A 26,448-nucleotide genomic window follows, 5' to 3' on the forward strand; every position below is an offset into this window, starting at 1 on the left:
AAATAACTACAGCTTTTCCCGTGGCGGCGCTTCGGGTGCGTAAAAATGCACCGCCGTGATGCGGCCGGCTGCCCGCTATCGCGCCCCCCCCCCCCCCCGCGCTTTTTTTTTTTAGCGCGGGTCATCATTCTGCAAGTTGCTAAAGGTCTGAGTAGAGGGTAAGGGAAGTTGCTAAAGGTCACAAGAGGCAGCAGCGGCGGCATTTGAACCCGGGTTTGCAGTCCGCTGCTTAACCATCTCCAGTCCAACCAGCTTTACTTTTAACACGTGTGCAAATAAAACAGCAGCACCAGGTTCTGCATTTGCCATAGTTTTATTTTTTGTGTTTTCGGTTTTCATACGCTTATATATATTTCTAAGTGGTTTTATCTGTTTTGGGTCTAGGCCTATAGCAGGACCCTACGTTGCTCGCTTTCTGCTCTGCACTGCTCCCTGGGGCTTAGGGAGCAGCTTTAATTTCCCCTTGGAAAGGAAGGGCATAAAAAAGTTATAGCTGTTCTGTCATGGACTGCTCTCTTCCCTCTGCCAGCTTCAGCCATTGGCAAGGAAACATCAAACACACTGCAGTGCTTCTCCTTCTAGTCTCTGCTTTAACACCACCTACAATTTTCTTTACTGGGGAGTCCCTAACTGCAGCAGCGGAATTTGTGCAACACCCTCACCTGCCTCCTTCTGAAAGGGGATGGGCTTCTTTTGAAAGGCAGGGCCGGTTTGCTGTTTTTTTTTTTTCTTCTTCTGAGACTTGGCAGGGCTGCCTGGAATCGCCTTCATTCTGCTACCACCCGTGCTGTTGTTGCCTGGAGCTTCCCCTGTTTAGGTGAGAAGGGGGGGGGGGGAGACCCGGGAAGGTGTTGGGGTGCGGGAGGAGCAGAGGTCTGTTGGATGAGGGAGGTGCAGAGATCGTGGGGAGGGGGGAAGAGGGATGTAAGGAGACGCTGCGGAGGTCTGGGTAGGTGGGGAGGAAGAGAGACGGAGGTCTGCCAGGGGCAGAGGGAGGGAAGAATGGAGGTTTGCTGGCAAATTACAGGGGGCGGGAGGTCCCCAAAACACTTCTTAAGGGCCCGGGTGATCTGGTACCAGTCCTGCCCATACATACACAAACAAGCCTTTCTTTTAACTTCCCTTCCGTTTGGTGTCCCTCTCTCTGCGCAGGACATCATCTAGCCCTCCACAGTACCAGTGGATTTCCCCCCATCCTCAGCTGCTGTCATTTAAACGTCAGGAACTGACATTATCCAATTATTTCGTGTATTTGCTGTTTGCTTTGCGACTCCTAACTTGGAGCAGGCGGTGTACAGGGGAGTGCTCAGAAAGTGGCATCATTTATTTATTAAGGTCAGCTCGCAGGCTGCACTCCGGCTAATGGGAAGGAGGAGAGCCTGCATTGCCCTCTAAAGCAAAAAACAAAAAAGAGGGTGAACCCAGAAGAAAGCTCTCCCGGACTCTGGAATTTATCTGATTACATATTCAAATTAATAACTGAGCAGAATGCACATCGAGAATAAACTAGCACAGGGTTCTGTATGGGGAAGGGAGAGAGCGCGCGCGCGCCTTGACCCCACAAGCGATGCGGCTCCGGTTTCACGGGCCCCATTAATTATGCCAAGGCAATAGCCATGCAGGAGCCGGAGAGAGTGAGCTGCTCCTTATACAGCCCATGGGGAGCGGTGTGCATGTGTGCACATGGCCGCTGGGAGGAGGGCTTTCCCCTCTCACCACCAGGGGAGGGTCTGACAGACCTTACCAACCACTGCCCAATCCAGAATTATTAATTAGGGTAATCCTCCAGATATGGGGGACATAAAGTTCAGGGGAATTAGTTGTTGTTCAATGTGGGATTAGTGTGAAATAGTTTCTAAGTGTTGGCCAGCATCTGCATTAATTAATTAATTAATTAATTAATTAAAGCTTTTTTTTTTTATACCGGCATTCATAATAGAATCACATCATGCCGGTTTACAAGTAACAAGGGGGGTGATAACCTAGAACATTTGACAGGTGACAAGAAGCAAGAAAGTTACAATAAACATTTGTGTGATAAAACTGTAAACTCTTCAAGGTCCGCCCGCCCGCCCATGAAATTAGGTACAAAGAAAGCAAGCTACACAGTTTGTGTTTTGATACATTCCTATCTCTGGGGGGTGCTTAATCCAGAGAGTCCAAATGCAATCTTTAAAAAAAAAAGCTATGGTGATCAGAGAAGTAGTAAAACATACCCGTGTTAAGGAAAGTATTGCAGTCAGGAAAATTAGAAAATACATCAGGCATTGTATTTCCTAATGGTTGCCCAATATGTATAGGAGGAAATGTAAGTCCCTTTAACATGTGTAAATGTAACAAAGAAATATAGAAATGACAAGCCATTAAGCTACATTACATTTTTTTTTCAGTCCATTTTCGAACACAGCACCCTTCTACACTTTTTCTCCCTCGCTCCCCCTTCCGCTCGTTCACTCACCCCCTTCCCTCCGCTCAGTCTTACCTCTGTCTCCCACTGCCTCCCTTCCCTCAGTCACTCCCCACCCTCTCTCAATCCCATCCCCTCTCCCTCAGCCCTCCTCCACTCCCTTTTTCTCTGCTCCACAACTTCTTACCCTTCCACTTACTCACATCCCTCTGTGTCTCACCTCTCCCTCTCCCCTGCATTCTCCCTCTCCCCTCACTCCTCCCCACCTCTCCCACCTACCCTCTCTCTCCTCCCTCCCACCTACACACTCTCTCCCTCCTTCCCTCTCACTCTCTCCTTCCTCGCTACTGGCCGCCGCTCCTCGCCGCTACTGCTCGCCGCCGCCCGACGCCACCATGTTGATATCCAGCTGACGCTTGCTGAGACCAACGTGCTTGCCCGCACATGCGCAGTAGAGCTGCTCTCTACTGCGCGTTTGCGGCACGTCAGTCAAGCTTCGTTTATTAGGTTGATGGCAGAAAAGGACCAAATGATCCATCCAGTCTGCTCAGCAAGCTTAAGATATTGACTGCCACTCTGTGCAGGTTACTCTTATATTTCTCCTAAGGTTAGTAGAAACTGGCGCTCTGTAAACTGTGTGATACCCATACAAACTTCAGTTAGTAACACTTTTTACTGGGTGATGAGTTTTCTTGAAAATTCATGCAATGCTGCTTGATGTGCTTTGCTTATGGACTTGGCCATAGAAATACTGTGTTTTTTCTCTTATGTCTGCGTATCAGTACCTCAGATTGCAAAAGTCAGGGCCTGTGTTGGCTTTTGCCTTGCCATTGACGTGGGGAGCAATGTTTGAGCTGCATTTAAAGCATCAGGACTCATTTGATTAAGAGAAGTAATCTCCATGCTTTCTGTTAAGGGTAGTAACTGCTGCACCAGCAAATTACTCCCATGCACGCTTTCTTCCTTTCCTTTGGGATTTGGATGTAGAAGCAGTCCTGTGCTTTTCCCCTTATGTCTGTGTATTAGTATCCCACCCAGAGACCATAGAAGTCGGGGCCCTCGGTTGTTGGCTGAATTCTATGCCTTTTTTCTCCCCCTGCATTCTAAGCGCGGAGTATCTGTTAAGGATAGTAACTGCTACACCAGCAAGTTACCCCCCTGCACGCTATTCTTCATTTCCGACCTCTAGCCATCTAAGCGGAGAGCAATGTTGCAGTTGCCTTAAAAGTGCCAGGGCTTATTGGTTAAGGGTAGTAATGTCCTTGCCTCCTGAACATAAGACTTGTCATACTGGGTCAAACCAAAGGTCCATCAAGCCCAGTATCCTGTTTCAAACAGTGGCCAAGCCAGGTCACAAGTACCTGGGAGGATCCCAATGGGTAGACAGATTCCAAGCTGCTTATCCCAAGAATAAGCAGTGGATTTCTGCAACTCTACCTTAATAATTGTTAATGGACTTTTCCTCCAGGAGCTTGTCCATTCATTTAAACAGCTACACTAATAGCTTTCACTACATCCTCTGGCAATGAATTCCAGAGCTTAATTATGCGTTGAGTAAAAAAAAAACAATTCTCTTATTACTTTTAAATGTATTACACAGTAACTTCATTGTGTGTCCTCTGCTCTTTGTACTTTTCAAAAGAGTAAACAACTGATTGACATTTACTCATTTCATTTCACTCTGCTAAGGGTATAACCACTGCACCAGCAAGTTACCCCCCCCCCCCCTGCAAGCTATTCTCACTTCCGTCCTCCAGCCTTTAGAGATCCACAGTGTTTATCCCATGCCCCTTTGAATTCTTTGACTGTTTTCATCTTCACCACCTCCTCCGGAAGGGCATTCCAAGCATCCACCACCCTCTCCATCAGGAAGTATTTCCTGACGTTGGTTTTGAGTCATCCAACATACCATCATAGCAATTTTAAAAAGCCTTTTGCACATGTAAAGCGCACTTACACATGAATAAGCTACAGAAAATTCAATGGCATATATTGTAACAATTTTCAAAAGCCCATTTGCCCGTGTAAAACCCAATTTTAGGTAAATAAATGCTTTTTAAAATCAGGCCCATATTGAGCATGTCACACCCTCAGAAATGTCTACTTCTCCTTAATGATGAGATCCAAAGCCCAAGCTTATTCTTCCGTACTCCCCTACCTGCCATCATATTAAATCAGAGAGGCCACTACCTTCCCAATCTCTCCCCCCATACTTAGCAGTCAAGGAACTGCGCTGCTCCTGGGAGCGAGAGATCAGGAGGGTGGCCTTCGGCACTTCCTGACATTTCTATCATGCAGCATCTCAGGGTTAGGGCTTCGATTGCAGGATTTATCCCACCGCCCACTGTTGCGGTTCATTTGAACTTCCTTCAAAGTCATCAGTAATGTCCAGCTGGCAGCCTGCACTATCCTTTGGCCCCAGCCTCCAGAGGCCGTCCTGGTTACAGCGGGCAGGCTTGAGAGAGTGGCCACACTTTTATGGCACTTACAGTGTCTAAGACGCAGAGTATGCTTGGTTCCCAGGAGCATAGAGCAGCATCTGGTTTCGGGGTAGAAATGCTGCCAAACTTTAGGCATCTACACAGGTGAAACACGATTGGTGGCTCGACACGAGTAGATGGTCAGGCAGTTGGGTTTTGGTTGCTGACACCTGTTATAATGAGGAACGACAAATTGGTATAATCCTCCCTTCTCTGAGGCAGGACAGTTAAGCTTTCTTTGATAGACTGGAAATGGCTTATTATGTTTCTTACCAATATTTTCCAACTTTTGATTCTGCTAACATTTACATGCATTTTGTGTTAATTTATATATTTTTCTTTATTTCATTAAACACTCAAAAGGAGCATAGAAATTTTACAGTGATTTCATATTCAGATCTTTTTACTGCTTCTGTTTGATGCAGCATGTTGATGAACTAATATAAACAAGTAAAAAAAAACCCTCCAAAACAACAGATTTTCAATACACCAAAACATAAAGCATGGTAAATATATAGAGACACTAGTGAAAACTGCCTGGCGGTGGATGGATTGTCTGCTGTACAGCTATACACGTTAAAATTGGACAAACATGAAAACGAGAAATATCTTATTTTGGTTGCTGTCACTGCAGTAACCCCATTTCACAAAGATAGGATCTTGGAAATGGAAGCAGAGTTTTCAGTGTTTTTGTGGCACTCTCGGGATATTCCGCCTGGACTTTAATCCAGAACGATGGGGAACTGAAGTCTTAATCATACTTTTAAGGCCGCCATCATTTGCGATCTCAAGCAGTTGGTCTTCTTCCAGCATGGACAAGGTGGGTTCACCAGGCTTGTTCACAAATGGGTCGCAGATCCATTCCTTCCTAGTTCGCGGGTCTTTTGTTAATAACTTTAATCACATCTTGACATTTTTCGGCTAGCCAGCATTTCTCTATAGATGACATAGTGCGTAGGCTCGCATTCAGACGAAACCTCTTTGACCCGAGCAGGTAAACCAGAAAGCCTTCCAGTCATGGCAGCCGCTCCGTCCGTGCATACACAGACACAAAATGACCAGTTTAGTTTTCCCGATATGTAATCATCCAAAGATTTGGATAGTTCTGCACCTGTGGTAGGCAACAATAATGCACATAACCATCTCCTCATGCACATCCTCCTGAAAAATATATCGCACAAAAACAAGCATTATTGCCTTGTTGTCAATGTCCGTAGACTCATCAATCGGGATTGCGTACCACGGTGACACATTAATCCTCTCTAAAAATTGTAGCTCAATGTCCACTGCTAATTCATCAATTCATCTAGTTATGATGCTAGCCGAAAGAGGAACCCGTGTTACCTTTTTAACTGCAGCCTCTCCTAAAAGTTCACGACAAATGGTCCTTCACAGCAGGCAGGATTAACTCTTCACCAATAGTGAAGGGCTTCTTAGCCTTGGCAATGTGGTCAGCCACTAAGAATGATGCTTTAATAATTAATAATAATGAGACCTTTAATAATTGCTTCTGTCCTTCATGTTCACATTATTTTCTTTCAAAAAAACTCCAAAGTCTTGTCTTTTGATGCAGGGTACTTGGTCTCTAAGTGGAGAAACAGTTTTGAAGGCTTCATGGCTTAATTGGATAGCAGGTCGCCACATATTAGACAGAATGGGCTTGGGGCATGTGCATCACCTGTTGCGATAAACCCATAACTTATGTTGGATTCTTGGTATTTTCTTTAAAATTCAGCTTTCTTTTTTTGGCAGTCTTGGGGTCTTCTTCTGTCTCGTCATTAGGTCTTTCCCCCTTTTTCAAAGAAGCTCTCCAGCAATGTTTGCTTTTTACTCATTTTATAAGCCTTATAAGTGGGTTAGCAGCTAACCGTTAGCTTGTGGGCTTAATTTATTGGTGCATGGAAAAAACCACGACTGAATGCGCAAGTGAGGAAACGAGGCACAGAAGGAAGTAGTCACCCTGCAGACTGCAATAGTCAATAAAAAGGAAATAAAATAAAAATGAAAATGTTTTTATTCTTTCTGTGCAGCCCGGAACCAAATGATCCACAGCCCGGTTCTGGTCCATGGCCTGGTAATTGGGGATTCCTGCCCTGGAGTCTGTATTTGGGACCTGTGTATTTAGCATATTCATAAATGATCTGGAAAAAGGAATAACAACTGAGGTGACCAAATTTGCAGATGACACAAAATTGTTTTGAGTTCTTAAAACGGCAACAGATTGTGAAGAACTGCAGAAGGATCTTGTGAGACTAGAAGCCCGGGAGGTGAAGCTCCATACTGTCCCGCTACAGAGCGCATTCACCAGCTGTGCTTTACGCCTGATGCTGCAGAGATCATGCAAGCCCCAGCTCCTCTGATGGCTGCAACGCTGCTCTCCACTGCCGCCATGCTCTGACTCCTTCCTGTGGCTCCCTTAGGTGTGCTTGTGGATGGTGCCTCTTAAAGGGCCCATGGCGGGAAAATACCTGTGGTACCTTTGGATGACATCAGCAGCTTTGGTCTATATAAGCATTCCTCGTACCTTACTGCTTTGTCTCAGCAACAGGTTTCCTGCTTTGCAGTGTGTGTTGCTCTTGGTTCTTGATCATCTTGGTGTTCCTGTCTCCTTGTCCAGCCTTGCCTCTCTAGCTTTGTCTCTCCAGCCTTGCCTTGTGTTACGATCCTGCTCGCGGAGCCCATCCCGCAAGCAGGCCTCTCCACTCACCGCCACTATTGCCAACGCTGCCAGACCTCACCCTGCGGCCCGGCCGCCATCGCTGCCTTCTTCGCGGCAGGGAACTATTCTTGTTACCGCCTTCGCGGCAGGGAAGATGCCGCCACCGGGAAGTCTTCATCTTCATGTCCTGGTGGCTGCCTCCAGGGATTTTCTTCGCGGCCTGTGCCGCTCGGGAAGCTGCTGCCGCCATCCTGCGGCCTGGAGGGCACCCCCGATGCCTGCCTGTTCCTTCGTACATGCGGCAGGGACAGCGCTGTCCTTGGTCCTGTCCCCAGGCCCTCTAAGCGTCGACACGTGGCTCTTCACTGTATTTAAAGGGCCAGCGGCGGGAAAAGCCTGCGGCCCCACTGGATGTCAGCTTCTATTAACTTCCTGCTTCAGCCCTATAAAAGGACTCAGTTCCTGTTCCTCTGGACCTTCGAACCGGGTCCCATGGTCATCCATGTTCTTCACTGGATCAAGGTCCTCCATGGTCATCACTTGTGTAGATGGCTCTTCGTTCCGTGTTCCTGGTCTCTTCGTCCAAATGTTCCTGGTCTTATTCTTCATTGGAGCTCCTTCATTGCCTGTTTCATGTCCTGATGTTCCAGATGTTCTGTGTTCCTGATGTCTTCGCCTCTGCAACCAGTTCCCAGATTCCTTGCGTCCACCTTTCCTGGCGTGCCATCATCATGGTCCATGACCAGCCCATGGGGGGCTGTGTAGGGCGCCTCGAGGCACATTGCCTTCTTCTCGTCTGCAGCGCAAGCCTCCGAAAGACTCCTGTTTTTAATGCCTTGCTTCTGAGAATCCTGAGTCTTGAATCCTGCCCCGGTCTTCGGAGTTCCTTGTGTCTGCTTCCGTCCATGCCCAAGATTCTTCCAGAACTTGCTCCAGTGTGGTCTGTGACCAGCCGCAGGCGGCTGTGTAGGGCACGCCCCGGTGCAGGCCTCTAGTGAATCTTCAACATGTTCCACTTCTTCGCCTGGAGTCTGTTTCGCGTTCAGCATGGTCTTCGACCAGCCATGGGCGGCTGTGTAAAGCACGCTGCGATGCAGTTCTCACCCAATACTTTTGCTTGAGTCCTGAATCCTTGCCTGAGACCTCCAAGTAACCTGAATCCTTATCAGAGTCTTCTGAGTAACCTAAATCCTTGCAGAGTCTTCTGAGTATCCTCAGTCTTCGTCCAAGTCTTCCATGTTCCTGTTTTGCCTGTTCTTGCCATCAGCCTCCGTCTGGTCTTACGCACTCGTCGTTCCCAAGCGGCAGGTCCGGAAGGGCTATCGAGTGGCTGGAGGGCTGGGTCACACTGGTGCATGTGGGTCCAGCGGAGGGCTGACCCTGCCTTGTTCCTGCTTTAAAGTTCCTTGCCTCAGTTCCAGTCCTGCCTTGTTCCTGCTCCACCCGTGCTTGCATGCTCTCACCACCCACGGTGTGCCTTGGGGCTCCTCCCTGAGTCATGCCGTGGTTCAGGGGCTCACGCTCTCCTATGAGCTAGCGGCTGTGCCCGCAACAGGATCCGTAGGCCTCGTGGTCGCAACATCTTACCTCTCTAGTCTTGCCTCATCCAGCTTTGTCTCCACCTGTCTTCCTTGTCCAACCTGCCTTGTCTCGCCATCTCGTCCAGTGTCTTAAGTGTGTGTTTGTCCAACCATAGCCAGTCTCTCTGGATCTTGACCTCTTGCCTGGACCTGATCACAATTGCCTGCCACTTGGACCTGACCTTTCAGCTTGGAGAAGAGACGGCTGAGGGGGGATATGATAGAGGTGTTTAAAATCATGAGAGGTCTAGAACGGGTAGATGTGAATCGGTTATTTACTCTTTCGGATAGTAGAAAGACTAGAGGGCACTCCATGAAGTTAGCATGGGGCACATTTAAAACTAATCGGAGAAAGTTCTTTTTTACTCAACGCACAATTAAACTCTGGTATTTGTTGCCAGAGGATGTGGTTAGTGCAGTTAGTATAGCTGTGTTTAAAAAAGGATTGGATAAGTTCTTGGAGGAGAAGTCCATTAACTGCTATTAATTAAGTAGACTTAGAAAATAGCCACTGCTATTACTAGCAACAGTGTTCACTAATCACTAACCAACCTCTTTCCCTTTTTAGTCAATTCACCAACTTGAACGTGTTCAAGGGAAACCTTGTCTGGTGGTTTTTTTGTACGGAGGTTTCTAATAAGGGTAACCGATTTGCAGTTATCCTTTTCTTCTCCTCCGTCTATTATTCTTTTATTATTTTCAAAAATGTTTCTAAAGATGTTCACTTTTTTATTTTGTTTTTCTTATTTCTCTTAAAATCCCTTCTCCCCTGCTGCTTTTCCGACCCACTCCAGTTTTTATTTCATACTTATCAAGGTCGCCGCCTTTGTTGTTGTTCATGGGTACGGAGCTGCCTGTCCGACACGGGCCATGTTTCGGCACTATGTGCCTGCTTCAGGGACTGCGGGAGAATTTACTGTGTCCTATATTGGGTTCACAGCATCCATGTTACCTTTAACATATAACATGTTTACTTATGCATTATACTATAAAAACATCATTTCAAATTATTTTCAATTTTGAATCTATTCCCACCTTTTCAATAAATAATAACTTACTCTTCAATGTGTAGTGTGTCAAGCTTGCGACGCCTTCCGTGCTTGTCTGGGCGTCAGGTCTGTTCTGACTCTTTTTATACCTGCCTTAGGTACACACCTCCCAATCTCTGTCAGATTGAGGCTACCTCAAGTGTGTGTAGTTAGGATTAATTATCTTTTCTGTGTTCTCCCTCTACAGGCTTTTATTTACAATTCAGATAACCTAATGTATCTATTGTTGAAGGCGGCTAAACCCTTACGTTTGTGTATTGTTCTGTTTTTATACCCAACCGTGCTATCTCATTTAATTTTTGATGTTTTTCCTTTTCGGGGCTGGCGGACCTGATGGAAGCCTATGTCTTGTTTGGCTTAATTACTTTGTTCAGATTGGGCGGACCTGGTAGGGAACTAGTCCCTACCACGTCCGCTAAATGTTCCTGCTTCTTGTTCAACGTCACTAATTGACACTGGGGGCGTTTCCGGGCGGGGCATGGAACCACGCCCGTCTGTAGATTCTCTGTCTAGACGGATCTTACAATTGGGTTCATCCTAGAATTGGGTTCATCCTAGATGAAGCTAACAATCTCTCCTACTTCAATATTGTGTGTCTGTCTACTGCTAGGTACAGTACTTGTGACCTGAATTGGCCACTGTTGGAAACAAGATACTGGGCTTCATGGACCTTTGGTCTGACCCACTATGGCAAAACCTTTGTTCTTATGTTCCTCTCACTTCTTCCTGACCATGCTTATCCCATGCTTTCTTGAATTCTGTCCCTGTTTGTCTCCACCACCTCCCCCTGGTAAACCATTCCATGCATACACAATCCTTTTCATGAAAAAAATATTTCCCAGTGTTGCTGCTAAGTTTAACTTCCTCAAGTCTCATGCCATGGCCTCTTGTTCTAGAACATTTGTTTCCTCTGAAAAATGTTAGCTTTGTATGCATTATTACCTTTGAAGTATTTGGATGCAGGAGTGGATCTTCTCATTGCAAGAAAATACAGTGCTCCCTCCCAACATAAGAAATGAGCTGGGAGAGGAGATTTCTTTATTAGAGAGAGGCCCTATTATTAATGAAGACTTTACATTATGGATTGCTGAGCAGATCTGAGGGAGTGCTAATAGCAGAGGCTGCATCTGCTGGTGGGTGAGCAGGACTTGTGAATATCAGCTTGCTGGGGAAAGCTAAACAATTTGTTTGAGAGTTGAGCTATTGCTATATATGAATATTGAGTACTGAGAAAAGTAGTTTGAGAGTGTGATTTAATCTTTTATGTAGCCTGAATGTATCTTTGTGTGCCAGGAAACTAGTTTGAGTTTCAGTTAATCCTGTGTATCTTTGCGTGCTGGCTAATTAGTTTGCAAGCTTGAATTAATCCTGTGTGTAGCTTGAGTATATTTTGTGTGCTGAGAAAATAGTTTGAAAGTTGAATTAATTCTGCGTGCTTTGTTCTGAAAAGGTGTGAGAACTAGTGTTTGATTTCCCACCCTAATAACATTTATTTGATTATATAGACCAATAGATATATGGACTAATATATAAATATATAGACCAATTTCCTCCCAATTAGGAGAAAATTAGTTTCATAATAAGTCAATTAGGAATTTACATCAATGTGTATGTAATCCTGATTTTAGTAAATGACTAATTTTAATCCTATTGCTGGCCAATGGCAAGTAACATAAAACACACTTAAATTTGATTAAGCATACCTAATACTGAAAAAAGATTTAAATAAGTTTATCAATTCAACAACATTAATATGCAAACAGTGGCCCAGCAGCAAAATGGGGATAATTCAGTTTTTTATACCAGATGCCATATGTATGATGATCTAATTATCAGCGAGAGGTTCTGTGTGTGTGCGCGCACTTGGTACAAAGAGCTCCTGGCTCTCCGAGAACGAGTCTTCTGGTCTTTAGAGTCAGAGTGGCAGATCTGGAATTGCTGAGAAAGACTGACAGGTATATAGAGGAAACCTTCAGGGACATAGTAGAATGGTCCCAACTCCAGTCTGGTAGCCCCTGTGTTGATTTAGAGCAGTAAAGTCATTTGGAAGGAGACATCACATTGGTGGACCAGAAAGTGATCCTGCAACTAGGCTTTCCCTCCAGTTGATACCTTGTCCTCTCTTACAGGCCGATACAGTACAGTGCGCTCCGGCGGAGTGCACTGTTAACCCGCGGTTGGACGTGCGTTTTCGACGCACTAGCTTTACCCCTTTATTCTGTGTGTGCACCGGGAGAGCGGTGTTAAGGGTGGTAACTGCTGCTCTGTGCAAGTTATCCCCAAGTCTTATGTTAAGAGTAGTAATACTTCTAGCAACATATGTATGGGGTGAGCAGCCTTGATAATTCAGACAATGCTGCTTGAAAGTGCTTTGTTTTTGGACTTGGCCGTAAAAGCAGTCCTGTGCTTTATCACTAATGTCTACATAACAGTAACCTGGACCATAAAAGTCAGGGCCCAGTGTCTGTTGTCTTTTGAATCCAATTTTTCTTTCACCCTCCATCATTGAAATAGAGAGCAATGTTGCAATTGTGTCAAAATCATGAAAGCTAATTGGTTAAGGATTGTAACTGCCATTCCATGCAGGTTACCCCCAATGAACTCTTTTTTTCATTTCCATGCTCTAGACTTTCGGGATCAACAGTGTTTATTCCATGTCTTTTTTTTTTTTTTTAATTTGTTTACTGTTTTTGTCCTCACCACCTCTTCCAGAAGGGCATTCCAGGCATCCACCACCCTCTCCATGAAGATATATTTCCTGACGTTGGTTCTGAGTCATCTCCCCCTGGAGTTTCATTTCGTGACCCCTAGTTCTACTGTCTACTTTCCAACAGAAAAGGTTCAAAGTTCATGCATCATTAAAACCTTTCAGGAATCTGGAAGTCTGGATCGTATCTCCCCTGCATCTCCTCTCCTCCAGGTATACATATTTAGATCCTTCAGCCTCTCTTCATAAGTCTTCCAATACAGATCCCACACCATTTTAGTCACCCTTCTCTGAACCACCTCCATCCTGTCTCTATCCTTCTTTTTTAAATACTGTTTGCACAACTGAACACAGTACTACAGGTGAGGCCTTACCAAGAACCTGTACCAAGGGCATGATCACCTCCTTTTTCTTACTGATTCTTCCTCTCTCTGTGCAGCCCAGCGTTCTTTTGGCTTTAGCTATTGCCTTGTCACATTGCTTCCCCACCTTCAGATTGCCATACATTATCCCCCCAGGTCCCTCTCCCAGTCCGTGCACATTAGACTTTCACCCCTTATCACATACAGTTCTTTTGGATTAATGCATGTCTGCACTTTTTGGCATTGAATCCCATCCACCAAGTCTTTGACTTCTCTTCAAGCTTTCTTAAATCACTTTTCATTCTCTCTACTCTTTCTGGTGGGTGCACTCTGTTGCAGATTTTAGTATCATCCGCAAATAGACAAAATTTACCGTCTATCCCTTCCGCAGTGTTGCTCACAAAGATGTTGAACAGAACTGGTCCCAAAACAGATTCCTGTGGTACAGTGTGCTCTCTTCAAAGTAGGTTCCATTTACCATAACACGCTGTCTCCTGTCAGTCAACCAATTTGTAATCCACTCCACCACCTTGGCGCTGACTCCCAAACTTCTAATTTTATTCATTAGCCTTCTATGTGGGACTGTATCAAAAGCTTTGCTGAAATCCAAGTAGATCACATCAAGCGCTCTTCCTCAATCCAATTCTTTAGTCACCCAATAAAAAAAAAAACCAATCAGATTTGTCTGACAGGACCTTCCCCTGGTGAATCCATGCTGCCGAGGGTCCAGCAACCCACCAGATTGTAGATAGTTCGCTATCCTGTCCTTTAGCAGAGATTCCATTAATCTTCCCACCACTGAGGTGAGGCTAACTGGTCTGTAGTTTCCAGCCTCCTCTCTGCTACTACTCTTTTGTGTAGCAAGACCACCATCGCTGTTCTCCAATCATGAGGCACCACTCCCAAAGGGATCTATTGAACAGGCCCTTCAGCGGACCCGCCAGCAAATCTCTGAGCTCTCTGTGTCCTGGGATGAACCTCATCTGGCCCCATGGCCTTGTCCACTTTACGTATTCCTAGCTCTTCCCATATGTTCTCTTCTGTAAACAGAGTTTCGTCCACCCCATTCCCATCTACAGTCTTGTCAACCAGTAACGTTCCTTCGCTAGGGTCTTCTTTAGTGAACATCGAACTGAAGTATTTGTTTACTATTTCTGCCATTTCTTCTTCTCTTTTCACATTTCTCCTTGTCACCTTTCAATTTCATTGTAACATTTTGGGCCTCCCTTCTTTCTCTAATATATTTGAAAAATGTTTTATCACCTCGCTTTACTTCTTTGGCAATCCTTGCTTTTGCTTGACCTTTTGCTTGCCTGATTTCTTTCTTCTCCCTCAGTTTCACCAGGTGTTCTTTTCTGTGTTCCTCTTTTTGGGATCCTTTATACTTCTTGAATGCTGTTCTTTTTGCCTGAATTTTTTCAGCCACCTCCTTTGAGAACCAGATCAATTTATTTTTCCTCTACTTTTGTTTACTTTTCTAACGTATAGATTTGTTGCCTCTGTAAAAGCTCCTTTTACTTTGGCTCACTGTTGTTCCACCTTACCCATTATCTTCGAGTCTTCTGGTTCTTCCTCCAGGAACATCCCCATTTTGACACAGTCTATATTTTTGAAAGCCATACTGCTTTCCTGGGTCCCTTTGAAAATCAGTCGAGTATTATACTGCATTATTATTGTAACCATTGCCTTTGCTATATCTGTGTATTATCTCTGCTGGCATTGCTTTCTAAAGCATAACTGAGCAAATAATATGTATATTACTGGCATCTACAGTTGTATTGATTCAGTGTGAGTGTGGCATGTTGTGATTTGGATAGCGGGTCCTGTCAAAGAGATGCCAACAGGATACCGGTCTTGTGTCTGGGGTAGTGAATCTCGCTAGGGGTGTTGCCTGGGGAATACTGGCCTTATGTCTATTAAGAGACCTTTCAGCACAATGTAAATAATTTTTACTGTAAAGTTACTCCTTCTCTTGTTTCCTTCCTCCCCCAGTTCCAGCAACCCTGTTTTATTGTAACTTTTGTTCCTTTCCACTTGTTAAATGCTTAAGGTTATTACACCCCTTGTTACCTGTAAACTGGCATGATATGGTTGTATCATGAATGCCGGTATACAAAAGCTCTAAATAAATAAATAAATGTCTTACTATGCTCACATAGTGAAACTTTAATATCGCCCCATCTCGAAAAAGGTATAGCAGAACTAGAAAAGGAAGGACAGCAAAAATAAAGAGGGTGGAACAGCTCCCTTATGAAGAAAGGCTAAACAGTTTAGTACTCAGTGTTACAGGCAAAAGAAGTGTTTGATTAAATGATTTCTTTTCTTGGGTGTTTACTGAAGAGGATGTTGGGGAGGTACCCGTAATGGAGAAGGTTTTCATGGGTAATGATTCAGATGGACTGAATCAAATCACGGTGAACCTAGAAGATGTGGTAGGCCTGTGACAAACTGAAGAGTAGCAAATCACCTGGACCGGATGGTATACACCCCAGAGTTCTGAAGGAACTAAAAAATGAAATTTCAGACCTATTAGTAAAAATTTGTAACCTATCATTAAAATCATCCATTGTACCTGAAGACTGGAGGATAGCAAATATAACCCCAATATTTAAAAAGGGCTCCAGGGGCGATCCGGGAAACTACAGACCGGTTAGCCTGACTTCAGTGGGGACGGACCCAAAAAACAGCAAGATAGGCGATCCAGTAGAACCGAAGGGAAACAACAAAAGGGATGCCACAAAGAAGCCTTTTTCAATTCTTTATTGGTGGAGACGTGAAAAACTGCCCGACTCTGGCCGAGTTTCGCCACATAAAGTGGCTGCCTCAGGAGCTTAATTAGCGTCAACCGTGATTAAAATTCTATCGGTTCCGTTCATCAACGGTGCCATATACGTTTAGCTGCGCACAGCACAGATCGTCTCCACTAGAGTGCAGCTAAACGTATATGGCACCGTTGATGAACGGAACCGATAGAATTTTAATCACGGTTGATGCTAATTAAGCTCCTGAGGCAGCCACTTTATGTGGCGAAACTCGGCCAGAGTCGGGCAGTTTTTCACGTCTCCACCAATAAAGAATTGAAAAAGGCTTCTTTGTGGCATCCCTTTTGTTGTTCCCCTAGCCTGACTTCAGTGCTAGGAAAAATAGTGGAAAGTGTTCTAAACATCAAAATCACAGAACATATAGAAAGACATGGTTTAATGGAACAAAGTCAGCATGGCTTTACCCAGAGCAAGTCTTGCTTCACAAATCTGCTTCACTTTTTTGAAGGAGTTAATAAACACGTGGATAAAGGTGAACCGGTAGATATAGTATACTTGGATTTTCAGAAGGCGTTTGACAAAGTTCCTCATGAGAGGCTTCTAGGAAAAGTAAAAAGTCATGGGATAGGTGGCGATGTCCTTTCGTGGATTGCAAACTGGCTAAAAAACAGGAAACAGAGTGTAGGATTAAATGGACAATTTTCTCAGTGGAAGGGAGTGGGCAGTGGAGTGCCTCAGGGATCTGTATTGGGACCCTTACTTTTCAATATATTTATAAATGATCTGGAAAGAAATACGACGAGTGAGATAATCAAATTTGCAGATGATACAAAATTGTTCAGAGTGGTTAAATCACAAGCGGATTGTGATAAAATTGCAGGAAGACCTTGTGAGACTGGAAAATTGGGCATCCAAATGGCAGATGAAATTTAATGTGGATAAGTGCAAGGTGATGCATATAGGGAAAAATAACCCATGCTATAATTACACAATGTTGGGTTCCATATTAGGTGCTACAACCCAAGAAAGAGATCTAGGCATCATAGTGGATAACACTTTGAAATCGTCGGTTCAGTGTGCTGCAGCAGTCAAAAAAGCAAACAGAATGTTGGGAATTATTAGAAAGGGAATGGTTAATAAAACGGAAAATGTCATAATGCCTCTGTATCGCTCCATGGTGAGACCGCACCTTGAATACTGTGTACAATTCTGGTCGCCGCATCTCAAAAAAGATAATTGCGATGGAGAAGGTACAGAGAAGGGCGACCAAAATAAGGGGAATGGAGCAGCTCCCCTATGAGGAAAGACTAAAGAGGTTAGGACTTTTCAGCTTGGAGAAGAGATGGCTGAGGGGGGATATGATAGAGATGTTTAAAATTATGAGAGGTCTAGAATGGGTAGATGTGACTCGGTTATTTACTCTTTCAGATAATAGAAAGACTAGGGGGCATTCCATGAAGTTAGCATGGGGCACATTTTAAAACTAATCGGAGAAAGTTCTTTTTTACTCAACGCACAATTAAACTCTGGAATTTGTTGCCAGAGGATGTGGTTAGTGCAGTTAGTATAGCGGTGTTTAAAAAAGGATTGGATAAGTTCTTGGAGGAGAAGTCCATTACCTGCTATTAAGTTCACTTAGAGAATAGCCACTGCCATTAGCAATGGTAACATGGAATAGACTTAGTTTTTGGGTACTTGCCAGGTTCTTATGGTCTGGATTGGCCACTGTTGGAAACAGGATGCTGGGCTTGATGGACCCTTGGTCTGACCCTGTATGGTATGTTCTTATGTAATCCAGTCAGAGTTTGAGAGTGGAATTTTCTTCAGAAGTGTCTGCCAACGTGCTACTGATATTTCATAGTTTTATTTATGAATTTATTTATATATTCCATTTTAAAATATTTATATGCCGCATCATACGGTGTTCTTAGCAGCTAACATGAAAACAGACACAATATTAAAAACAAACACCCAAAATAAATAGTTCAGATCCAGGTATTCTCTCATATCATCTTGCAGTATCTGCACTGCTTCTCATAGGATTGAGCCTCTGCTTAAAAAGCAGCATATGTTGTAGAAATTCCAGTCACTGAGCTTTCTTCATGTAGTATCCCTATATCAACAGTACCAATTGATTTAATCAAACTTGTGAGGAAGCAGCTGTTTAATTTAATAATTTATGAATCGCCCTTACAGTTAAACTGCCCAAGATGATGTGCAGCAAAGTAAAGCTGTTGTGAAATATGCAAATACCTTTATATGGATTTTTCATGGAATGGTTACCAGTTAATGAAGGAATGGCTTTTGCAGTGTGTGAGTTTTTGGGGACTTGATGTAATTTGTTTTAAAAAAAAAAAAAGCTTTAGAGTGAATTAACTTGAGTACTACCTTGTAAGAGACTTTTAACAGCATTAAAAAAAAAAAAAAAAAAAGTTTCAAAAAAGAACTCTAGGATGTTGGGACCTATGATTAAAAACCTTGGAGTGATCAGATTGTTTCCGTGACACTTTTATTTTCATGAGTGTCCCTCATAAGTTACTACCCTTATTAGAAGTACAGGGATTACTACCTTCAACCAATAAGCCTTGATGCTTTTGATGCAACTGCATCACTCTCCGCTTTGACGGGGGAGGGGAGGAGGAGTGGAGGGAAAGGGGTATTGGATTCAGACGGCAACCAACACAGGCCATGACTTTTACAGTCTGGGGTACTGATACGCAGACATAAGGGGAAAAGCACAGGACTGCTTCTACGGTCAAGTCCAAAAGCAAAGCAAGTCAACGTTGCTGTCATTTTCTGGAAGGCTCCTCACCCAGTAAAAATGTTGCTAGCAGTAATTTTTTTATGGGTTTGACAGTTGCTTGGATTTTGATTGTAAATATTCCTGTCCTTAAGAGAAACCTGGATTGACCTACATGGCCTGGTACATATTACCAAGGGAACCTTGCTGGGAAGACTGGATGGACCATTTTTTTTGTTCGTCTGCCGTCATTACTATGTTACTTTGATTTTGAGTGGTTGATACTACTGATGGTTCTAATCATATGTATCATGATCTTTATGTATTCATTGTTATTTTTTTGGAGACACCCTAGTGCTTGTTTTATTGTATCTCGCTTTTTCTTAAAATTGTTTTATTTTGAATTTTATGTATGTCTTTAAATTGTAAAACGCATAGATCAATTAACCAATCGTATAAGCAGTATATAAGAACTTTTAAATAAATAAATAGTATCTCCAAAAATAGTGCCATTGAGCACTATTTTTGGAGAGGAGTAGAGGTCCATAGGATGTGGGAGACCTTGATGGAAGGTCAGTAGGAAGGGCTCTGTATCCTTAGTATCAAATATATTACTTGATAGTGTAAAGAGTTTTTCATGATGTTAGCATGTATTTTTGACCTTGGTTGAATGAATTATTTCTTGTAGCTATTCCTCAGAGTGACCAAAAAACGATGAGTGTGTCCATGTCTGGTTGGGATAAGGGTAGGTCTACATAAAAGTACAGAATGAAGAGAGTCAGTGCTATACCTACACAGATTAAGCAATTGTTTTGGATTTAGAGCAGCTCAAGAGGGGGGTCCCAGACTAGCAAAACTCACTTTTAATTCCTATGTCTAACCTCTCCCCGCCCCATCCCACAACCTTGGCTACTCCCCCCCCCCCCCCCTTCAACCTTTCTCCTGTGACTGCTACTCCTTCCACTACTCTTTTATTCCCAGACTTCCAGATGTTCTACCCACCTCCTGTGGCCTCCACATCAGCACCTGCAATCCCTGAGAACTGCACTCCTACCTCGCCCCCAGCCTTCTCACTGAATCTCTGCTCATTACCTTCTCCCTTCCAAGGACCTCTAGAGACTTCTGCTCCTTCATCCACTTTGTCCCTCCTCCCTCTCCCTGATGCTCCTGCAGTAGAACTGGGAGATGGTGGCAGTCAGTCAGCATGGGCCTGTGAATCAGTGTGTGCTCACTGCTCATAGGCCCACACCCACCTATCGCTTGTTGCCATTACTGCTGCTACCACTAGGAGCGTCCTCCACTTGGGGAAGACATCCTTTATGGGAGAAGAGAGAAGTGTAGAGGTCCATAGGATGTGGGAGTAGAGAGAGAAGAGTTTTGGGCCCTATATTTGTAATCTATGTACCTAGTATCTTTATCAGTGAACCCGTTTACCTATTTATTCACAGAAGAGCTCAATGGTAGATGTAAATATAACACTGCAGTGTTTTGGAGACCCCCACACCATGTATAGAGTCACTCGTTAAATTCAGACTTGATGTGGCAAGTATTTACTATTGATGGAGAGATGTTTCTCTTCCCAATTTTCTTAATAAATTATGAGCTTGCATTGTTGAACTGTCCAAAGTATGAAAAAATCCTACCAAAATAGCAGATTACTGAACTATCTGCTTCACTAGGAAACTATCATGGCACTATACGCAATTCCATCATGTAACCCTTTTTTTTTTCTTTTTGTCATTTTGGCTACAGAAGAGTCAGATCTGACTGAAGAGAAAAATACAAGTAGGACACAATGGAAGTTGCAGCCTTAAGATTTTTAACCAGGACATGAAGAAATCCCTTTGATTACAATATGCCAAACATACAGATTTTTTGGTGGGAAACAACATGAATGGCCAAAATGAAACTGCCCCCCTGAGCCCGTAAGAGTACACTTTCCAGCATTGCTTGGGACGTTTTTGTGGGGTTAGAAGTTATACCAACTCCTGACATCTTCATGACATCTACTGCTCTTTGTCATGGCACATGCAATGAACACCGTACGAAGAGAAACTAACACTTCCCCCTATTCCAGAAATATATCTGGGGATGCAAGTGCATTGACACGACACTTGAACAGGAAGCACAATAGGCAGATTAATGGTCATCTCAGGGGGCATCGGGCCTCCTCTCCCATGGGAAGGGTCATTCTTATAAATTCTCCTTTGGAAGGTAAGCAGAACTACAAATTGTTGGTCATTTCCTCTTGCAGCTGGGTTTTTGTCTGTTTGTTGGACTTCCAAAATAAGATGATCCTACCTTTACTCTTGCATTTTAAAGAGAAAGCCGTCTCAGACCTGCTTCCAATAGCAACTTTGTTGTCTAGGCTGGGTGTGCATGGGAAAACCATTTTATTTTGTTTTTCATTTGTTTAGTTTGGTTTTTCCATCTGTTTTCCTTCAATTTTAGCATGTGCTATTTATTACAATTTTTTTACAATGTATGTTATTTTGCAAATAGTGTATGCTACAAGAATTTAGTGCATGCAATTTTTTCAGATGGGAAATGATACAAAACAAATTAACAAATATTGTTAATGTCTTTATGTCTTTTTAAAATGGCACCACATCCCTAGCATTTTCAAGGTCTTCTGAACTGCTTCTTGTTGGCATTGATAGGGGCTGACTTTATTTATTTATTTATTTTTTTAATATGTTCCTACTTATGATTTCTGCCACCAGTAAACTATTTCCAGAACCTGTCCTTATCTGGATCTGGAATAAAAAAAAAATAAAAAAGTAGATGGGATGCCCTCAATAAAAGTACATCTACAGCCCGGACTGTAGAATTAATTTTCAGGTTAGGCAGTATTTCATGTGTTGACGGGGGACATTTTCCCTGTATGTGGGCGCACATTGTCTTGGCATCTTCAGTGCTCGGCAACATGAAGAAAACAATTTTCGAAGCCATTTCCCTAGGTAAATTGGCCTGGCTGAAAATTTCCATCCTCTATGTGACTAAAAGTACACATAAGCTCCCATTGCAGCCGAGTTTAAAGAAAGGCGTTCTGAATTGGGGTGGGGGGAATAGGTTGGGAGTGAAAACTAGCAATTGTAGATTCCATTTCCAAATATACATGCTCTATTTTACAACTGAACGGCTGCTCACACAAACAGCAGGTGCACAGTACATAGACACTTTTAAAGGTGAATTTTAAAAGCCCAACGCGTGCATTAATTAGGGGATGCGTGAATATGTCGGGCTTGAGCATGCCGAGCAGATTTTAAAAGCCGCCCAGAACCGCACGTAAATGCCGCAGTGCACACATCTCGGAATTTTTCAGAAAGGGGTAGGGCATGGGTGTTTCAGGGCGTGAAGCTGAGATGTGCACGTAAACACTTAAGCAATCCAGTGCGTGCTGAAGCCCCCTGCCCCATAACTTTTATTTCTGCTGTGGATGCCATGTAAGTTATAAAATAAAGATAAACTGCAGATCTGCGGGGTTTTAAGGGTCTGTTAACTGGATGAACTGGGGAGGAACTGGTAAAACTGGAAATGGCGCTGGCGTGCGCCCTTTTTAAAATCCCCTGATTTACATGTCAGAAGTGGCATTTGCGCGCACCTGCACGCGCCCACTTAAAATTTGGCGCACATGTGTGTGCGGCCAGGCTATGTTATAACTTGCACCACATATACGTGTGCAAGTTATAAAATATCCGCATCCCTGGGTGTGGGCCGACAAACGAACGCACGCACACGTGCGCCTGCTTGCTGATTTGAAAGTTACTGTCTTAGCGCGCATACTCTATGCTAGCAAGAAAAACTACGTACATAGGCACTTTCCACCTGCGTACGTTACGCTGACTAGCCTAGAATTTTTCATTTTATTATTTACGTGCCATCCATAGCTGTAGTAAAGTTTACACGACAGAGGACCCTGGCACGCGCCTGTGCATGTAAGTATTTATTTATGCACCCATGCCCTGCCCCTTTTTCAAAAACGTTTGACTTATGCACATAGCAGGAGATACACTCGTTCATGGGCAGCTTTAAAAATCTGCTCGGCGCATTATCTCCCAGTTTTGGCCCAAGCAGGGCTTTTAAAATTCTCCTTTATGTGAGGGTAAAATTACACGCACAGCGCTACTACACGTGTTACTTCACCTGGGGTGGGGCTTTGGGAGAGGGTTTCACTTAAAGGTGTTTTCCAAACGTATGTGCTTAAATATTCCCCAAAAGAGTTATCTGCACAAAAACGGTGCACATTTGCGTGCATACTTTTCTGTAGGCAATTTTAGATGGGAAAGCTTTCCCTTTCAAAACTAGTGCAAAGTCCACAGGTCAAAATTACTCACGGACTTTGCACTGGCACACCCAGTCTGAAAGTTTCTCTCTGTGTGTTCATGGGAAAGGAGCTTAGTAAATCAGGCCCTTAGATACAGAAAAGGATGTATACAGAATAAGGTTCCTTTGTCGGCGGGGGGAGGATAGGGGTAACTCATTCTTATGACCTTCAGAAGGATAGCCATGTTAGTCTGGTGTAGCAAAAGTGACAGGAGTAGGGTAGCACCTTATAGACTAACCAATTTATTGAGGCATGAGCTTTCAAGGGCAGCGTCCACTTCAACAGGTGTATGAAGTGATATGCAGAAAATGGGTAAAAAATATATAGAACAAAGAGAAGTTATTGAATTAGGTAGGACATAGTGTTGATGGCATTATAGTATGGCCTACTGACAACTGAGTAAGTGTGTAAAGGCAGAATGATCTGAGAACAGATAGTTGTAGTGAGTCATAAGCCATTGTCTTGTTCAGTCCTAGGGTGATAGTGTTAAGTTTTTCAATGAATTACAATTCAGCAATTTCATGCTGGCGTGTTCCTTTGAAGTTTCTCTGTAGGAGTATGGCAACCTTAATGTCAGATAGAGAATGTCCTAGAAGTTTAAAATGTTCTCCTATTGGTTTCTGGATGTTGCCATTTCTAATGTGTGACTTATTGCCCATTTATTATTTCTTTAGGGATTGACTTGTTTGTCCTATGTAGACAGCAGAGGGACATTGCTGGCAGGTAATGGTTTATATTACATTGGAAGAAGAGCAGGTGAATCAGCTCCAGATGTTGTAGTTGATGTTGGGTCCTGTGATGGTGTTGTCTGGGTAAATATGTGGACAGAGGTGGCATCTGTCTGATAGCTCCCTCCTCCACAGGCTGAGCCCTTGGGTTCTGGGGGCCAGTAGGGCTCTGCGGCAGCAGTACATCATAGTGGTGAGTCCACACAGGTAAGCAAGACAGGAGCAAGGTTCAGGTCACGGAGCCAGAAGTGACACCATGAGAAGACAAGGAGCTTCTGGCAAGGCAGGCTTACATAGGGTTGTGACTTGGGCGTGGCAAAGGCAGTGAGGAGGAATTTGACAAGACTAGGAATGAGGCATACTGAAGGCCTCTGATGCTGGGGAGGCATTATGAAGGTAGGATAAGGCTGCGTAGCAGGTAAAATCCTAACATTGTGTATATGTCTTCAGTATAGAATCCGGGGCTGGAGCTTATCCTTCAGGGAGTGAAAAAAATAAGAAATCTGTTGGGCAGGGAAATCCCTATGTGTGAGGAGGTTCCTCTTAGTCTCAAAATCGTACCTGAGGTCCATGAGAGTCCAGTTCTGGCAGCCTGTGTCCTGTATCCCAAAGGGTGGAGATCCCAGGAATGGGTCTCCAAAAATCCTGCTTCTTTCCTCCGTCCTTCTTACTCTAGTCTGGACTCCTCCTGATGTGACCTTGAAAAAGGTCTTCTGCTAGAAACAGGCTACTAGAACCCAGCTTGTATGTGAGGAGGGATGGTACTAAACCTCTTCACAAACCCAAAAAAGGAAAAACACTTTCAAAGTCCCAAAACTTCCTCTGAGGTGATGATTTTCCACTGCTCCTTCCCCATCAGTGAAAGGAGCATAGCAGAGGGTCCTTCCCTGGCCACCAGATCCAGGATATCCTTACTCTAGGAGCCAGGTTCTCACCTCAGACCAAGAATATCCAAAAATCTCCAAAATATCACTGGAAAGTCGATTTACAAAAACTGGAGACAGAGCCTAACAGGCAAGGGATGCCCTGAAAGTGATCCTCTTCTAAAGCCTAAGTTAGACCCAGAGGCTCTAACTCGAACACAGAGGTAAACGAAACAGCTTTTCACACCCCAAAAGCAAAACCCAAATAACCATACTCTCTATGCCACTAGCCCCCCCCCTCCCCCCAATGCACTAATGAGCTACCATCTAGGGGAGGTACTGTTAAGAATGGTTCCTCCTACAAAGCTGGAATACCCAGAGCAGGGATCTAGGCCCACCTAGTGGAGATCAGGAGGTCTGATTATTAAGATTCATGCATATTTTCATACAGATTACAAACTGAAGTCATTTGGATTTTCTTATAGGGCACATTTCTCCCAGATTATGTCATGTGGAGTCTCTGAAGCAATGCAAAACATTTCACTAAATACATCTCATTGTTATACCTTGTGTGTACATCATATATTCACAGCGAGCAGTGATGAAAGTGACTCCATCCTTGCCATCACGGTTGATAAAAGTCCTGATGGCAAATTAGGATTCACCGTTCGAGGGGGATCAGAGCATGGACTTGGGATCTTCGTTAGCAAAGTTGAGCAAGGCAGCAGTGCTGGTAAGAGAAACAATTGTTTTTTAAGTATCTCACAAATCTGTAAATGCATGAGGAGGAGGAAAGATTCAGCAAGACTTGATGACTCTCATTTATGTATTTATTTATTTATTCCACAAGTAGAGCTCTTTAACAATGTTCTCAATATGTGAATGAGGATTTCATCCTCATTCACAATTCTGTATTAATATTTTGAGTTGATATTAATCATGGTATGCTAGTCTTTTTCAATAAGGTTTATTTATTTATTACCACCTGCTCAAAAAAGCAGCTCTGAGCAGTGTGCAGAATTGCAGATCATATAAAATAATCAAAAAGAGTTTTATCATCAGCATACATCAAAATAAGACACCAACACAGACATTCTGTTATCAAACAGACAGATCCAACATTAATCTCCCAAGCTTGGTAAAAGGTACAGGAGAAGAACATTAATTAACCAATAAAAATCCATAAATAAAATAATCAACTTCAAATAACAGCAACAACATAACTATCCTATAAAAAATATATAAAATAAACACAGACCAAAATGAAATTACATTCAAGATCTTACGCAGATTCCAATGCCATCTGAAAAGTAAGGTAATCTTATTCCAGTCTTGGGCTTTAGGTATAGAATTCCATAGGGTAGGACTTGTGCAAGAAAAGATTTCTTGCTGGAGTGATATGGTTTCTAATTTTCATCCCAAGAATCATGTAAGCATCAATTGTTTTGAACAAGCTGCAATCTGCAGCACATAACTGATTTTTTTTTTTTTTGTAATCAAACATAAAGTGAGTTACAATATGATCGCATTGTTACTAGGGCATGAAGCATTAAAGCCAAATCTTCCATCAGCAAGAATTGGTACAAGTTACAAATGATATGGAGCTGAAAAAAAAAGAGGCCTTTATCACAGCAGAGACTTGCGACTCCGTTGTTAAGCAAGGATCTTAAGTGACACCTAGAATAGTAGTATCACCTTTCCTTTGATCAATATTTCTAGAGGAGGAAAGTCAAACTGAGGTCTCCTAATCCATATAACCTCTGTCTTTCCTGGATTCAGCTTCA

General features: G+C 43.4%; 1 protein-coding gene across 1 annotated transcript in view; it reads left to right on the forward strand.

Annotated features, from left to right (window-relative positions):
• The first annotated feature begins 320 nt into the window (after positions 1–320).
• PDZD7 (PDZ domain containing 7) overlaps positions 321–26,448 on the forward strand; it is a 149,229-nt gene continuing 123,101 nt past the window's right edge. Inside the window, exons 1-3 of the mRNA XM_029610248.1 lie at positions 321–817; positions 20,499–20,960; positions 25,257–25,397. Coding sequence (XP_029466108.1) covers positions 20,768–20,960; positions 25,257–25,397 — 334 coding nt within the window. The 5' untranslated portion in view covers positions 321–817; positions 20,499–20,767. The remainder of the gene's footprint in view (positions 818–20,498; positions 20,961–25,256; positions 25,398–26,448) is intronic.

Source organism: Rhinatrema bivittatum, chromosome 7 (assembly GCF_901001135.1).
Source record: "Rhinatrema bivittatum chromosome 7, aRhiBiv1.1, whole genome shotgun sequence".
In the NCBI taxonomy this organism is placed as follows: Eukaryota; Metazoa; Chordata; class Amphibia; order Gymnophiona; family Rhinatrematidae; genus Rhinatrema; species Rhinatrema bivittatum.